Source organism: Toxorhynchites rutilus, chromosome 2 (genome assembly GCF_029784135.1).
Source record: "Toxorhynchites rutilus septentrionalis strain SRP chromosome 2, ASM2978413v1, whole genome shotgun sequence".
Classification (NCBI taxonomy): Eukaryota; Metazoa; Arthropoda; class Insecta; order Diptera; family Culicidae; genus Toxorhynchites; species Toxorhynchites rutilus.
This window is the reverse complement of record NC_073745.1, coordinates 195900123-195918399: the sequence shown is the minus strand read 5'-3', so window position 1 is coordinate 195918399 and position 18277 is coordinate 195900123. Positions and strand designations below refer to the sequence as shown.

The 18277-nt window shown below is 39.0% G+C and overlaps 1 protein-coding gene across 2 annotated transcripts in view; it reads right to left on the bottom strand.

Moving 5' to 3' along the window:
* The window catches only part of LOC129770923 (uncharacterized), a 227966-nt gene that overhangs the window by 17285 nt on the left and 192404 nt on the right, over window positions 1–18277 (bottom strand). For both annotated transcript variants that reach the window (XM_055774123.1, XM_055774122.1), the window contains exon 4: window positions 10226–10884. In XM_055774123.1, coding sequence (XP_055630098.1) covers window positions 10226–10884 — 659 coding nt within the window. The remainder of the gene's footprint in view (window positions 1–10225; window positions 10885–18277) is intronic.

Genomic DNA, 18277 nt, shown 5'->3' with positions numbered 1-18277 from the left:
CGGCTGGGGGTCCAGATCGTACCAAGCCGTCTTCAACGCATGAAAGTAGTTTTGCTTGTTCGTAACGTCAATTTTGTCCACCTTGTTGTCCATTCTTGCATCAGTCTTACGTTTCGGTCCTCTTCACGGTCGATAGGCCGGATGACCAGTTGGACCGCACAACGGCTTACCCCATACTTCCCAGCAATGTTTCGTTGAGACTCCTTACGCTGGAAGTCACGCACAATGAACTCATTTTCCGGAAGCTTCCTCAGCTTCAAAAACACGTCACTACGGACGAAAAGTTGACTAAACTGCTGCGAAAATTATGTTTGTTGGTGTAAACAACCATCTGTCGAAACCGAGGGGTGCATCGACGAACAAAACACGGTAAAACAAATTTACGCAAGTTGATTTGCTTTATGTCATACTCTAAAAGTACCCGTTTAGGAACATTTTTTTTTAAAAATAATTCAACGATATTGAAATAGCACAAAATTACTATTACTATTACTATTACTATTACTATTACAATTACAATTACAATTACAATTACAATTACAATTACAATTACAATTACAATTACAATTACAATTACTATTACTACTACTATTAATATTACTATTACTATTACTATTACTATTACTATTACTATTACTATTACTATTACTATTACTATTACTATTACTATTACTATTACTATTACTATTACTATTACTATTACTATTACTATTACTATTACTATTACTATTACTATTACTATTACTATTACTATTACTATTACTATTACTATTACTATTACTATTACTATTACTATTACTATTACTATTACTATTACTATTACTATTACTATTACTATTATGATCTCGGAAGCTCTCGTGTCGTCAGTTCACTGCTTGTTTTCGTCGCATTTTTTCTCGCTAAATACGAAGGTTTTTCCGTGTCGTATATTATCAGACGTGTTCGGACGCATGATAACAAGTCAACAATATCACATTCCTGTGTTTATTTATTGTGCTGTATTGTTGTGTATGAGTGTTTTTGTGCCTTGTGTTTTGCATATTCTTATAATTTGTCATCGCCATCGCTTATCTCTACCCGTTCGAAATCTCTGATCGTCTCGAAGTGCCACCTGGTAGCAAATCGTGGTAGTGCTGAAAGCTTGGAAGCTTGTCTCTCTGTGACAGCATAACTGTAGGCGCTTCGAACAACTGTTGTCACCGTCGTCCAGTGAGACATTGTAATTCAACTGACATTGTGATCTTCAAATTTGCTCTGTAATATGGATACGTGCCAAGTTTGTTCACGACCATTGAGTTCCGGAAAGGTGATAACGTGCAGTGGTTCGTGTGGCCTTATTTTTCACCACACTTGTGTGGGATTAACTAAGCACCACTACTCAGCATGGTCAGCAAAAGTCGGACTACTCTGGTTTTGCGACTCCTGTCGACTGCATTTCAACCCTGCTACTTACAATCGAGAGAAAGTTATCATCAAAGCGTTACGTGAGCTGTTAATACGCACGGACTCCATGGACACACGTTTAGGCAACTACGGCGACAATCTCCGCACTATCAACAAAACACTCTTTGGATCACAACAGCAACACAGACAAACCAGCCAATCGTTCGAAAAGTCAACGTTTCTCAACAACATCGATCAGCTCAACCTAGATGACACCATTGATCCTATTAACCGCTCGCGATCATGTGACGAATCATCGTTTTTCGAAGTTCTGGACGAAGTCAACAGCTCAGTTGCACAACCTGACAAACTCGTTGTGGGAAATAGACGTGTGAAAATTTTGTCCAATCATCATTCCAGGTCCACTTCTCAGGCGACTGCATCCACACCGGCAGCACCAATCGAAAAGCCCTGTGAATTATCCGGCAACGAACTTCCACCTCACGCTCAGAACGGAGGAAACAGTAACCGGTCTATTTCAGTTATCTCCGGTCATACCCTACCCATCAACGACAATCAAAACACTGACAATGTTAATCGGCACAGAACTGGAACTCTAAGCGTTGCCAAAGTTAGGCAGACTACTGACGATATAATAGATTACTACGTGACACCATTCACCCCAGACCAGAAAGAAAGTGACATCAAACAACACATTCATGACATCACAAACGTGGACTCAACGCTGGTCAAGGTGGTCAAGCTGGTTCCTCGTGGAAAATGTTTGGATGATCTATCGTTTGTATCATTCAAAGTGACCGTTAATAAAGCTATATCCAACGTGGTCGGCGATGGTTGGTACTGGCCAGAAGGAGTTAACATTCGTGTTTTCGATCACGACCAAAAAAACGGTCATATTTCATCTCGTCAAAACTCGACTTAGAACTTGTAAAGAACGATCAACCAGCACGTAAATCTGTCAATGTGGTCAACCCGGGACGCGCACAAACAGGCTCTATGGACAGCCCTTATCCTTTCAGCACAGTCGAGCCATATTTCATCGGTTCCTGCCGCAGTCGTCCCGGCCCTGTGTTCGAACATGGTGATGGGGCTGTCCAGCCTGTCTCATCAGGCAAGTACGTTAATTCACCGATCAGTACAACCCCTGATTCGTTGTTTGGTTTCAGTACTATTCCGTTTAATCGTCAACCCTCGAGTTTCTCTACAAAACGTGTTTCAACTCCAGGACGCAACAAACCTGCAGTTCCCGGCAACGTTATGTCCAACTGCCACGCCGGTGGGTTCGATTGTTCACGTACCATGACAACAATCAGCGTCAGCAACGGAGTGCCTCAACCTGATCACAGCTCTTTATCTATATACTATCAGAACGTCAGAGGCCTTCGCACTAAAACGACACAACTAAAGCTGAAACTATCGTGCTGTGACTACGATATAATCGTGTTTACCGAAACGTGGCTCAAATCCGATATCTGCAACACAGAGCTTACATCGGACTACACCGTATTCCGGTGCGATCGCAACGAGGCTACTAGTAACCACTCGAGAGGAGGTGGCGTCCTTGTTGCTGTGAAACCGACACTGCACTGCACGGCGGTGTCCATAGTTGATTGCAATCAGCTAGAACAAGTTGCTGTAAAAATATTACTTCCTCACCGATCGCTGTTTATCTCTGCTGTCTATATTCCTCCGGGCTCAGATGTTGGGCTATATTCAGCTCACGCCGTGACTGCTCAATATTTATTGGATCGTTCATCACCGAACGACGTTATCGTGCTTATTGGTGATTATAATCTTCCTCATCTACAATGGTGTTTCGAGGAGGACATCAACGGATACTTACCATCAAACGCGTCCAGTGAACAAGAGACAAATCTAGCTGATCCCATCTCGTCGTGTGGCTTGGTTCAAGTGAATTCGCATGTCAATTCGAACAACAGGCTTCTGGATTTAGCCTTCACGAGTTCTCCGGATATCACTGAGGTATTTCAGCCACCACTACCACTGCTGCCCATTGACGCACATCACCCTCCATTCATCCTGCTCGTGGACTTACAAAGCTCGGTCACTTGCCACCAAATCTTCCCAGCTTCGAATGAGAACGACATGGACTTCAGACGATGCAATTTTGATTCGCTGAACGTCGCGTTTTCGTCCATCGACTGGCAGCATTTTCTTAACAAACGGTCTGTTGACGCAAATGTTTTTCTGTTCTACGACAAACTTAACGAAATTATTCGCTCAAATGTCCCGCGCCGTCGTCGTAACTTAAGCAGCGTTAGCAGGAAACCTTGGTGGACAGCTGAGCTGCGCAACTTGCGTAACCGACTAAGGAAAGCACGTAAACGATTCTTTGCTCTCAGATCAGATGTGAATAGAGACTGGTTGCGTCAAATTGAATCATCATACAACGAATTACACACTTCCAGTTATCAACAATATATATGCAGACTGGAATCTAACTTGAAACAAAACCCATCGATGTTCTGGAGGTACGTTAAAGGACAAAGGACTACCAACCTCGTGCCAATCAATGTGGTCTACAATGACTCCACAGCCAGTACAGCTGACGAAGCCGCCAATCTTTTTTCTGACTTCTTCCAAAGTGTGTTTTGTTCTACTTCACCTGTACCTCGGCCGGGATGTTTCAACAACGTACCAACTCATAATATCCACCTTCCGATCTTCAGCTTTTCCAACGAAGAAGTACTCGGTGCACTGGTTAAACTGGATGCTTCAAAAGGAGCCGGGGTGGATGCTCTGCCGCCGTTGTTAGTTAAAAAATGTGCGACATCGTTGGCGGTTCCTTTGACGATGCTATTCAACAGCTCAATTGAACAGAGATGCTTCCCGAGTTTATGGAAAACCGCTTCTATGATTCCAGTTCACAAATCTGGCAGTTTGTACAATGTCGTCAACTATCGTGGAATTTCGATTCTCAGTTGCTTGGGAAAGGTTTTTGAATCTCTGATGCATAACGTCATACTAAACGCAACACTGCCGTTTATCTCAGATCATCAACACGGATTCATACCACATCGTTCCACTGTGTCCAACTTAATGTGCTACTCCAAGTTTCTGTTTCGTGAGATCGAACGGCGAAATCAAGTAGACTCTGTTTATATCGACTTTTCGAAAGCCTTCGACACGGTACCACACGCTTACGCAGTGCATAAATTGCAACACATAGGTTTTCCGACTTGGATTGCGGACTGGCTATTGTCGTATCTAACGGATCGAAAGGCATTTGTACAGCTCAACTCATCACGATCCAGCACATTCAACATACCGTCTGGAGTACCGCAAGGGAGTGTGCTGGGCCCTTTGATATTTGTCCACTTCATCAACGATGTCTGTCTTCGTATATCCTCCGAAAAGCTGCTTTTTGCCGATGACCTCAAGATTTTTCGTGTCATCGCATCTCCAATTGACTCTTTTTTATTGCAAACCGACATCAACATCGTCCTGAACTGGTGCAACGAGAATGGTATGAGTGTGAACATAAATAAATGCAAAGCGATCACTTTTAGCCGCAGTCGATCTTCATCCTCACACCAATATCGGATCGACAGTGCTTCTGTGGAACGCGTACAGTCTATTCGCGACTTGGGAGTGATAATGGATTGTAAACTTCGATCTCACGAGCACGTTTCCATTACTACGGCAAAAGCCTTCTCCGTGCTTGGTTTTATTCGCCGTAATGCTGCTCAGCTAACTGATGTGTATGCACTCAAATCGCTGTTTTGCGCATTAGTACGTAGCATCTTAGAATACGCTGTTCCGGTTTGGGCACCTTACCACGCGTACCAGATAATACGAATCGAGCGTATCCAAAAGCTGTTTTTACGATTCGCACTTCGGAACCTGCCATGGAATGATCCCTTAAACCTTCCTGATTACCAAGATCGTTGCCGTCTGATCAATCTTGAGCTCCTGTCGGTAAGAAGGTTGAGACTACAGCGGCTCTTCATATTTGACGTCCTGACGAATAACATTGACTGTCCTGATCTTCTACAAGAAATATCATTTACCGTACCCCCGCGACAGCTGCGACACTCTGCTTTGATCGCCATTCCTAGACACAGGACTAATTATGGATTCAACAGCTCTTTCTGTTCCTGTCTTAAGGCCTTTAGTGTTGTTTGTGATCAATTCGATTTTCATATCACCCGACAATGTTTTATATGTAGACTTAAATTATTAGCTTAAGTTATGATTAGTCTGTACGAGTCCATCGAAGACTGAACACAAAATAAATAAATAAATTACTATTACTATTACTATTACTATTACTATTACTATTACTATTACTATTACTATTACTATTACTATTACTATTACTATTACTATTACTATTACTATTACTATTACTATTACTATTACTATTACTATTACTATTACTATTACTATTACTATTACTATTACTATTACTATTACTATTACTATTACTATTACTATTACTATTACTATTACTATTACTATTACTATTACTATTACTATTACTATTACTATTACTATTACTATTACTATTACTATTACTATTACTATTACTATTACTATTACTATTACTATTACTATTACTATTACTATTACTATTACTATTACTATTACTATTACTATTACTATTATTACGGTTGTAAAAATTATGATACCACATGTTACAAATGTACTTCAACGTCACGATTGTTGTCACGTTGACGGCTGTTTTAAAAAAATAGGTTTGTTCAATTTTGATACGAGTTTTATTGATAAAGGAGTAAATCTCTGGGAGTGGAAGTGCTTCAATTATCTTTTATCCGCTAGGCACAAACCTCTTCGCCTTATCTTCTTAACAGCTGTTCAATTTGGTAACAGAGTACGATTTCACCAAATAATTTCCCGCCTTTCATCTCCTCAATGCAATCTTCCGCAGCTTAGAACAAGATTGCTTGGACGCAAAAGTCTATTCTCAAGGGTATATTCTTGAATGTCCAAACTTCAGAAATATAGAGAAATAAATTGGTTTTTCCATATTTCTAGACTAGAATACCTCCTAAATGATACATTTCATACCATTCTGGAAACGCTGGAATCATTATCAGAGCGACTAAACGACCGACGGGAAGTCACGAACGTCAGCTCAATATTTCCAAAATTAATGGAAGCATTAAACGTCATCAACTGCGCTGATAAAAATTTTGTGGTCGTCAGCGGACATATCTTTTAATCCTTTGCGGTCGTTTGTCTGCTCTCAGCCACCACAGCAAAGAGTCACACTAAATACTTTATTCATCGATGTAATAGTTTACATTTTGACGTAGGACTACGTCTTTGATTTCTATATAGGGGGGTCACTCTACGAAAAATGTAACGTTTATTAAGAGTTTTCAAATGCATACTACGCAGAATCGTTCTTATGATATATGTTATAATATATACCATTAGACGGCAAATTTATCCAGCATTTTTTTTCGCCTGAAACATCAGCAGTGGAAATAATAAAACAAGTGGGCAATTTAACAAACAAAAGAGGTATGTTATGCGAGCGGATGCGAAGGTAAATCATTCTTTCAACTTCGTTCCCATGAATGTTGTATGCAACACAAAATTGTGTGCAATAATTCAATCCAATGAGGTACATATAGAGGTGAAGCAGTAGGCGAAGTATACTTGTATTCGCATGCAAAATTTCGTGTCGTAATTATTTGCGTTCTCTATGAAATGTATATGGAAGAAACAAAACAATGTTCAAAATACTCACGTTTTCATGATGATTTGAGCCCAATTTCTCATGAAATCTTGCAACGGTTTGTTTTTTAACAGATGGTAATTGTATTGTTACTTATTTCCATTATTTTTATGGTAAAAAGGTCAAGAGAGCAGTCATATACTTATTATTTTTAATTGCTGTGCAACGTAAGAACTTCACGACACTCATAAGAGCAGTCATATTCTTAGTCCTCGGAAGCATTTACATTTTCGGTGGAAAGCTGCTTAATTGAACACTATTTTCTCACGTCACACACACCGACACTGAGACCCATAGTAATATCTATATGGTACGGTAAAACTAACGAAACTTCGTTCGTTTCTATGGCCGTGGGGGAGTGAACATGTTGTACTGAAATATCACTTTCATTCGTCTTTTTCAACGTAATTTCACAAATATGTGTAGTGGATATTTATGTCACATTATATTCATAATTCGCGAGAACTTCAATAAAATGTATGTTTTTCATTGATAAAACACATACTGAAAATAGCATTTTCACATGGATGTGGTAGGCAATCGAATATAAACACAACGACTGACGTCACTATTTAAGAAATAGTTATGGTAGCGCATGCTATGTCGCTCGAAAAATCACCATCTTCATTACCCTTTTTCCAGGACATTGAATTCAATCTATCAAATAAATTAGCAAGACCTTTTTCGAATGTTGAAGTAATCAGATGCAAGATTTCATGCATCAATCAAATGTCATGCAAGATTTCATCAAAGCAACGAGGAAAGTGGACGGCGCCAGTGGTTGTATGGTTAGCGTAACAGCCTCACAATCCGATCGGCCTGGGTTCAATCCCAGCTGGCGTCGTTGGGATTTTCTGAGGCGAAAAATCTCTGGTTACGTCTTCCTTCGGAGCGGAAGTAAAAGAAGTTGGCCCGGCTCATGAGTTGTTGAGTCTGATAGGTAGGAACAGGTGGAGTCGCCTCCCTGATGTCGGTGATTGGCACTAAAGTGGCGGAAATAGGCCGACGAAAAATAAGCGAAGATAAAAAAAAAAAAAAAAACGAGGAAAGTGTCACCCATCCATATATGAAGGGATGACGAACATTTTAAGCCAGTGTCTTCCGGGCTGCGAAAACATGGGCAATTGTACAGCGAAAAATGATAGCAATACTAGAAGGATGGCATCGATTATAATGTGAGGACTTATTGAGATCGGCATTACGTCGCATCACAAAAATGAAACGAAATAAAATATTAATAATCTTCATGACTCATATTCATGATTCTCAATGACTTTATTCCTTCTATGATAGATTGAGCAGTAGAACCAATACGATGTGATTGTGATAGTCTGCAAACGAAATTTGTTTCACCGAAAGTTTCTGCCAATAATAAGAATAACAATAAATAACAATATCACCATTTAAAATAAAGCAACTTCATGATTTCATATGTATTTTACCTCAAAATATCACGAAATCGTAAGTATTTTCAACTTGTTTTTTTGTTTTCTTCCCCATAAACTTCATATTCAATGTAATCAATGGCGATATATATATTTTTTCGTTTACCGATCCTCAGATTCTCCATCTACCATTCCACCCTGTTATGTGTCAGACTGATATTCAATAATCATTTTCAGTTAGACAGTTCCTACCAGAAGCTGAGTTTCTTTTTTTGTTCGTTACAAACTGTTTGACGGTTATGAGCACATAAAAGAACGACCTATTCCAGGGCTTCTATTTGAAGTTTCAAAAGAGTTGAACTAACAGATTTCTGAACAATGAAAAGAACTAAATTAAAACAAAACAACTGTTCTGAACAATCACAGTCCTACGTCAAACTTCTGTCCGTGCCCCTAGGCTCAGACCCTTATACTTTTTTCCAAATGAATTTTAATTTCTAGTGAACTTTTTTTTTCAGAGGCGAATGAACTGCAAAGTTTACAGCCTCTAAAAAGAAAAAAGTGAAGTAGTGAACTTTTTCACGAATATATATGGAGGCAATGGTACTCGGTGTAAACAAAATATTATTTGCGTGGAATTTTGCAATTTACCAGTGTTCTGACGTTTCATAACACGGTTAATTGCATTGATTATACGTTGAAAACGAACAAAAACATCCTTGCAGTTCTACAAGCAGTTCAATCTGGTAAGGCCGAGGTCTCTAGGAAAGAAATCATTTTAAAATGTTCTTAGTTTTGTTATAGCAGGTTATTATTTCAGTCCTATAATTATTCCTCTCCAAAAACTGTGAAGATATAACTTAGCCAACACATCCCACGCGGGATTGGATTGTTCCCTTTGGCCCTAAAGCCCTCAAGGAGTTTTCGGAATTCGAAAAAACATTTTTCTGAATTCCCAACTTCAGAATCGTTCAGCAGAGCAGCAGAGTAGCTATCCAAATTGACTCTCGTGTGACATCCATATAGGAACTCTATCCTCGTCATATATGCGCATAACAATCGAGATTCATGAATCGTTTAGTGAAATCTCGAACAGAACGAACAGTAACCACTATATAAACCGTATTCAACATTTATAATGCCAGCAATAATATTGGTTTACGCTATCAAAGCAAACTCCCAAAACTACTCGATAACTCAACCTCCCGTCAATAGTTGAACACGCCAAAAAATAATCAGTAGATAAACTTTCACGCGGTATATAACAATCATGTAGTGATAGTAAGGAACACGTAAGACAATCAAGTTCAGCGGAGTTCGTTGAAAGGAAGGAATCTACAGTGTCATGACAAACGAGCGCATCGTATAGCCAGCCACCCACCCACTCGAATCGACCAAGCCAACTAGCAAGACGACTCTTCGAATAGTAGTAGGTAGCTAGTGGCACCGGGAGTGGAAGTAAATTAGTTCGTAGGATGAGCAAATTTGCTTCGTTTCCGTCGCCGGCAACGACAAACTTTCGAGGAACAATTCTTATAAATGTGTACGTGTGAATGAGTGTGCACTCGCTAGTCGGGAAATTGTTTCAAGGCAAAGTTTATCGTCGTTTCCATACCAAGGATAAGGAACATAAATATTTGCCCAGATGACAACGAACATTTGACTGTTTTAGTTTAGTCCTGAGTGAGAAGCAATCGGGTTTTCTTACCTCTTCGATAAAATGATGCTGATTCAACGATAAGAAATGTCTGTCATCTTTCCACATGTGCTGCGACAGGTTTTCTTCGGTTTGCGGTGTGAGAATGGTGGATTTTTCTGGATCAAAACCCGACTGCGGGTCGGTGGAAAGTGTTCCTAAGCTGGATACATACACTTGCTGCGGTAATGGTTGTTCTTTGAACACAGCTGGCAAATTAGCCATTGAATGAGAATTGTAATTTTCCTCTCTCGGTGAATCATTTATCCGTTCTCCATCCCCGTCCTTCGTTACAACAGATTGAAGTAACATTTCCCGTTCTTCAGCGTTGGCGTTATTCTTCCGATGAGCTTGGAAATTTGAGAACTCTGTCTTTCCAAAGCTGAAACCACCATTTGCCAGCAAGGTTGACATCATTGGGAAACTAACCATTGACATTACCGTCATCATCATTTTACTGAAGCTGGAGACTGTTTTACCTATCCTCTCATTGATTTTGTAATAGTTCGCAGTCTCCTCGCAGCGAACATTCGTATACCAATCACAGACCAAGTATTTTTGGTTGAACAATGTTCCATTAGGGCAAAGAAAGGCGAAACCGCTTCCAGTGTCATCTGTATTGGCACATACTCGGAATACCTGACAGCGTGTCTTCTCGTCAGCATAATATCCTGAAACGGTGTTGATTTTTATTATTGGGAAAACAAAATATTATATTTTACGAGATTTGTGTAATTTTTTTTTGACGTAGGACTACGTCTTTCATTTCTATACCGGGGTGTAAAATCAAAGTTTCGAAAACGAAAGCGTTACGCCGGAGACAGAGATTTTGAGCGTTAATAGCTCCTAAACAACTGAACGAAATGGTATGATAAACACTTCATTCGAAAGATAAAATGTCTACGCGTTCTATACTTGTTACTTTCTGATCCAAAAACTTGTTTCAATAGTCTTAAAATTGCTTTCAAAACAGGCTATTGAAATCACCAATCGGTATATAAGCGAGCGCCGCTCGGAAATCCACTCAGTTCAAATTGAACAGCGATTGGAGCATGTTGTCGCTGTTGTGGTGAAGCTCTTCGTTTATCATGAAAGCGCGGATGAACGGTGTCACCAAGAGCCTGTTTGTGCACCTTAGGCCAGAAGGGAATCCATCAGGAGGAGAGTGATGCCACAAGCGGTTCCCCGGGAAGATCTCAAAGCAGCCGCTACACACACACATACACGCGCGGAATTCTTTCCGTTTGGATGCCATTCAGCACCGAGAAAGATCCAGAAAATAATCTGCCAGTTCCTCTGGGAATTTCAAAATACATTCATGTGAAAGAGTTTATTTGAATGTTTTCTATCCATGTAACACTGTGACCAAATATGTTTCAATCAAGTGCTATTAACAGAAGGTTATCGAGTTAGCATTAACAACTGGTGGGCTTCCAGTATCGAGGAAAATGTGGAAATATCTAATCGTTACTGAAAATAATCTGCAAGTTCCTCTGGGAATTTAAAATTACATTCATGTGAAAGAGTTTATTTTAATGTTTTCTATCCATGTAACACTGTGACCAAATACATTTGGTTTTGTGATTTTTCAATCAATCGCAATTAACAGGATAGCTTCTGAAGATTATTCTTCCCCATCAATAGGATATTTCCGTATCCAATATTGGATGCATAAAACCTTGTGCCTCCAACGTAACGCTCTCGTTTTCGAAGTCCCCCAAATATTCATTCATTCAGAATGAATTCAGATTCAACTTCAAACAAATGATCTCTAAATCAACGATAGTCCTACGTCACCCTTGCGGTTATACCATAGATATAACCCATTTCCTGTTTTTTATTTGGGGAACGGGAATTTTGAAATGTGATTTGGGTGTTTTTTTAATTATATTGGTATACACACCCCTAATGTATTGCAATGATTCAAAGAAAAGTACAGTTAGAGCTTACTGTTCCCATTTCCAATCTTTACGATCAGTATGATTCCTCATATACAACATATGAAACATTACTTCGACGATTCAATTACAAAGATCAAATGTTGCAAAGCATGTATACAGCCATTCCATGCCAAACCGATATAGTGGTTCTCAGATTTTCGTGAAAAGTGGTAGTTTTGTTCTTTATCGCAAAACATTATACCCGTATTTTTTTATTTTTTCAGTAGTGTGACCATTTCCATTTTTGGCCAAAAAAATCAAAAAAATCTCTTTTTTCCAAAAATGATTTTTTTGAAAAAATTATGCCAAAATAATTGCCAATTAATTGGATTCTAGTCGCATACATCCAGTCTAGTCGCATAGATATTTTGAACGAAGACAGAAAACATGTTAACTTTGAAAAATCATAATTTAAAAACGAAAAATAACACATCTCTGATTTTTGGATATGTTATGTAAAAAAGCTTTCAAAAAAAAAAATATAGCATCCTTGGTCCCAAAACCATGTAAACTATAAACAACTAATACAATCAATAATTACAAAATCAAAACCTTTTTTTTTCGCAAGTCTAATATTTTTCAAAAAAGACTATCTAATTGGCTTTAATTTTACGTGTCGATCATGTGAATCGGTCCAGTAAATCAAAAGTTATGAATTTTTGTGTTGGAAAAAATAGGAATTTTTTTTTTCTTCGAACCATCGGTTAACTATGAAAAATCATAACTCAAAAACGAAAAAAACGCCTCTCTTGTTTCAACATATGTTATGTAAAAAATCCTCAACTTTCCAGAAAAAATATAAAAACAGATAGCGCCTTTGGTCCCGAGACTATGAAAATAATAAAAAACGAGTAGAATCAATAATAACGAGAGCAGAATTCAAATTTTCTGCAGGTATAGTATTTTATCAAAAAGACAAGGTGACTGACTTTGATTTGATATGTCGATCATCTGAATCGGTCTAGTAGTTCAAAAGTTATGAGTTTTTAAAAAAAGTCCTTTTTGGAAAAAGAGGCAAAAGTTGGTTTTTCGGACAACCCTAAAATAGAAATGATCACCCTAATGAAAAAATAAAAAATAATACGGGTCAAATGTTTTGCGATAAAGAACAAAACTACACCAATTTTCACGAAAATCTGAGAACCGCTATATCGGTTTTTGCATGGAATGGCTGTACGAATAACTAGCTGATCCGGTGAACTTCGTCCCGCCCAAAATTTTCACGTTTTCTTACTAATAGAACGTACGTGGAAAATTGGTACTACAGAGAGAATATGGAGAAAAAGGGGTAAATACAGAAGATATTTTAAAATAAAGACAGCCCAAATCGAACCATTCCTTCAAGTTCAATTTCTTTAGCGCAAACAACAAATAGACTAAAATTTTACGATATTTCCGCTATATTGATCTATGGGAAGAAACGAGTACAACAAAATAAAGACCGCTCAAATCGGACCGCTCCCTCTTAGAGGCGAATGAACTGAAAAGTTTTAAGCCTCCTAAAAAGTCACAGGAGGGTTGTGTTCAAGACACGACCGCAGAGTTGACGAAGGATTCCGTTAGGCTATCTTTGCATGTTGATATTGGATATGTTTGAAGAATTACATTGTTAAACTCTTCGATAATGATTTGAGTCTGCTTGGTCTGGTTGTTAGGTATTATTTGTTCACTCCACCAGTGTCCATAACCGAGTGATAGTGATAGAAGGATGGTGAATAGTCATTAGATGGTGCGTATCACGTACCAAAGCCGCCCTCTGTTGTTCTGGACGAGATGGCTCTTGTGTTATGTATGGATGAAATAAAGAAAAAAAAGCTCATCAATGTAATATAAGATAATTATCATTATCGAACACAGGTTTTCTCACCAGAAAAAAAGTGGTAATTTCATTTATAATTTTTTATTTTCTGGATGTTTATGTAAATAATTTTCTGGATGTAGACTATGAAAATAATAAAAAACGAGTAGAATCAATAATAACGAGAGCAGAATTCAAATTTTCTGCAGGTATAGTATTTTATCAAAAAGACAAGGTGACTGACTTTGATTTGATATGTCGATCATCTGAATCGGTCTAGTAGTTCAAAAGTTATGAGTTTTTAAAAAAAGTCCTTTTTGGAAAAAGAGGCAAAAGTTGGTTTTTCGGACAACCCTAAAATAGAAATGATCACCCTAATGAAAAAGACGGGTGGGTAATGTCGGGGACATAACCGGAGTGACGTAGGACTATACAAAGGGGACAGCTTTTGTTAAATATATATTTTAAATATATTGTTTCATTTTCATCTCCTACGTGAATATCTACCTATCTACCTGAAAAATGGATTAGTTCACTGTTTACTCTTTATGAATATGTTGATGGTTCTGAAAAGAACCTTTGATGTTGTGTTTTTGTTTTCACTCGATATTCCCATCTTGTTCGGTTAAACCTTCCTGTTTAGCTATTGCATTTGCCACTCGCCACAGCTTTCACAGTTGGAAAATTTCTTCCCATCCAGCTTGTGACATGTTGTTCAGTAAATTACATTTAATGCGACGTGCCGGAGAAACACTTTGCCACTCACTGAAACTAATTGTTGCCTTGATGAGCGTCGAACCGAAGCTGCTCTGTTCTTGATGCGGGTTTTCTGATTGTCGTGAGTAGCTTTGCAAGCCAACTCGAGCACTCCGATGGCCGAAACTCTATAATCGCTGTTAGGTATACTGGTGCTCCGGCCTAGTTACCCTTGCGGAGCAATCAGTGAATGCGACCAACAGGGAACTGGAGACCTGCACGGTTCGAGTGAGACTTTGCCTTTCCCTTAACTTGTCCTCCTTTGTTACGTCCACGATGCCGATGCCGATATTTTTTTGTGGTCCGCGTGTTTTATACTCTAGCGGTACACACTCACAGGATAGAGACAAATCGGCAGACTCAGCCAGAGGGGCGAGTCCAACGAGACGAACGAATGAGCGTTAAAAGGGAGCGATGGCAAAAAAATACATTCATTACGATTCGTTCGCTCGTTGGATTCACATGCAGGCTAAAAAGGGTCCTTTTCAGGATCACAAAATTATCTTCAATGTAAAGAGTTTATTGTTTTGTTATCACTCGATATTCCCATCTTGTTCGGCTAAACCTTCCTGTTTAGCGATTTGTTGCCACTCGCCACAACTTTCACAGTTGGAAAATTTCTTCCCATCCAGCTTTGTGACATGTTGTACAGTAAATTACATTCAATGCGACGTGCCGGAGCGCCACTCAGTGTCGCATTGGAGGCGATTTTAACCTGTAATTGAACATTTGCGAATACAGTGGTACAGTGTCGACTTTCAATGTGGGGTCATAATTTGGATCTCTATGTTTACAAAAATGTCCATCTAAATAAGTCGCATTACATGTCCGTCCAATTAGCTAAATGTCGAACTAATTGTAAATTACTGTACTTTCAATCTGGAAACAATTTAAGAATTGGTGAAAATTGAATAATCAGGAAAGTCCCCAACTATCAATAAGCTCAGAACAACTGCCAAATTCACATACTCATCAGATCCTGGCAAACAAATTATGAAAAAATCAATTTGTGTTTCATTATTATTTTGGATAATGTTTTAGAAAGCATTGAACTGTATTTCCTAAATTCTTTTGACGTAGGACTACGTCTTTCATTTCTATACCGGGGTGTAAAATCAAAGTTTCGAAAACGAAAGCGTTACGCCGGAGACCGAGATTTTGAGCGTTAATAGCTCCTAAACAACTGAACGAAATGGTATGATAAACACTTCATTCGAAAGATAAAATGTCTACGCGTTCTATACTTGTCACTTTCTGATCCAAAAACTTGTTTCAATAGTCTTAAAATTGTTTTCAAAACAGGCTATTGAAATCACCAATCGGTATATAAGCGAGCGCCGCTCGGAAATTCACTCAGTTCAAATTGAACAGCGATTGGAGCATGTTGTCGCTGTTATGGTGAAGCTCTTCGTTTATAATGAAAGCGCGGATGAACGGTGTCACCAAGAGCCTGTTTGTGTACCTTAGGCCAGAAGGGAATCCATCAGGAGGAGAGTGATGCCACATACGGTTCCCCGGGAAGATCTCGAAGCAGCCGCTACACACACACACACATACACGCGCGGAATTCTTTCCGTTTGGATGCCATTCAGCATCGAGAAAGATCCGGAAAATAATCTCTGGGAATTTAAAAATACATTCATGTGAAAGAGTTTATTTGAATGTTTTCTATCCATGTAGTAACACTGTGACCAAATACATTTGGTTTTGTGATTTTTCAATCAATCTCAATTAACAGGATAGCTTCTGAAGATTATTCTTCCCCATCAGTAGGATATTTTCGTATCCAATATTGGATGCATAAAACCTTGTGCCTCCAACGTAACGCTCTCGTTTTCGAAGTCCCCCAAATATTCATTCATTTAGAATGAATTCAGATTCAACTTCAAACAAATGATCTCTAAATCAACGATAGTCCTACGTCACCCTTGCGGTTATACCATAGATATAACCCACTTCCTGTTTTTTGGAAGGTTTAATGGCCCTGAAAAGCGCATTGTTTTATTGAATGGTTCCAATTTAGAAAACTTAGTACTCGTGGTTTTGAAAAAAAACCATTTCGAACGCCCTCGATGCCGCCTTGTTCTGGATATGCCACCAAAGCAGTTTGTATAAAGAACAAACATTTTTCTTCTGCTACCTGATGCCGTTTTGCGATTGCGTTTGCTACTCGCCACTCGCTGCAACTGCCTGTTGTCTTGATGTCCACCGAACCGAATGTGTTCTGTTCCGAATGCGGGTTTTCTTATCGTCGCGAGCAGCTTTGCCAGCTAACTCGATCACTTCGGCGGCCGAAACTATATAACGCCGGCTAGGTGGACTGGTGCACTGGTACTAACGCGCTCGGCCTAGCTACCCTTGCGGGGAACTCCAGATCAACACGGTTCGAGCGGGATTTTGCCTTTCCCTTCACTTTTCCTCCTTTGCCATATCCAACCATGGCTGCTTGTGTTGGTTTGTTGATATGTTGTGATGCGAACCGATGTGGTGTACGGTTTGAATGAGAATGATCGTTACGGCAGCGGAGCGGGGATTTTTAAGCTGACTGGCTGGCTCGAGAATTACGCATGTGTGAGACTGCGACCAATGTTTCGTTCATTTTTTTTTCTTTTTCCTTTCCAATCGTGCTTCATTCTATTTCGCTGCTGCTCTGGTTGCCCGTTTTGGTCGGTACGATTTGAGGAGCACAAAATGGACCAATCAAAAATGGGCACATAGTGCATTTGGACAATGCTTGATATTTCACAATTATTCAATTATTTATCTCAAGAAAAATGAAATGGTATTCGTTATGATAGATGCGTAGATATATTTCCTATCAATTGATGCAAAAACCTTTGCGATCTATTGAGAAATGCTCGAATTATAAGCGTTCCAAATCTTGCATTTTTTCCTACTTGTTCAGTGCCTAGATTTCCATTTCACCCTCTATATCTTCCGGTTAGACGTAGTCCTACGTCAAAAATAAAAAAAAATACGGGTCAAATGTTTTGCGATAAAGAACAAAACTACACCAATTTTCACGAAAATCTGAGAACTGCTATATCGGTTTGGCATGGAATGGCTGTACGAATAACTAGCTGATCCGGTGAACTTCGTCCCGCCCAAAATTTTCACGATTTTTTACTAATAGAACGTACGTGGAAAATTACTACTACAGTACTACAGAGAGAATATGGAGAAAAAGGGGTAAATACAGAGGATATTTTAAAATAAAGACAGCCCAAATCGAACCATTCCTCCAAGTTCAATTTCTTTAGCGCAAACAACAAATAGACTAAAATTTTACGATATTTCCGCTATATTGATCTATGGGAAGAAACGAGTACAACAAAATAAAGACCGCTCAAATCGGACCGCTACCTCTTAGAGGCGAATGAACTGAAAAGTTTAAAGCCTCTTAAAAAGTCACAGGTGGGTTGTGTTCAAGACACGACCGCAGAGTTGACGTAGGATTCCGTTAGGCTATCTCTGCATGCTGATTTTGGATATGTTTGAAGGATTACATTGTTAAACTCTTCGATAATGATTTGAGTCTGCTTGGTCTGGTTGTTAGGTATTGTTTGTTCA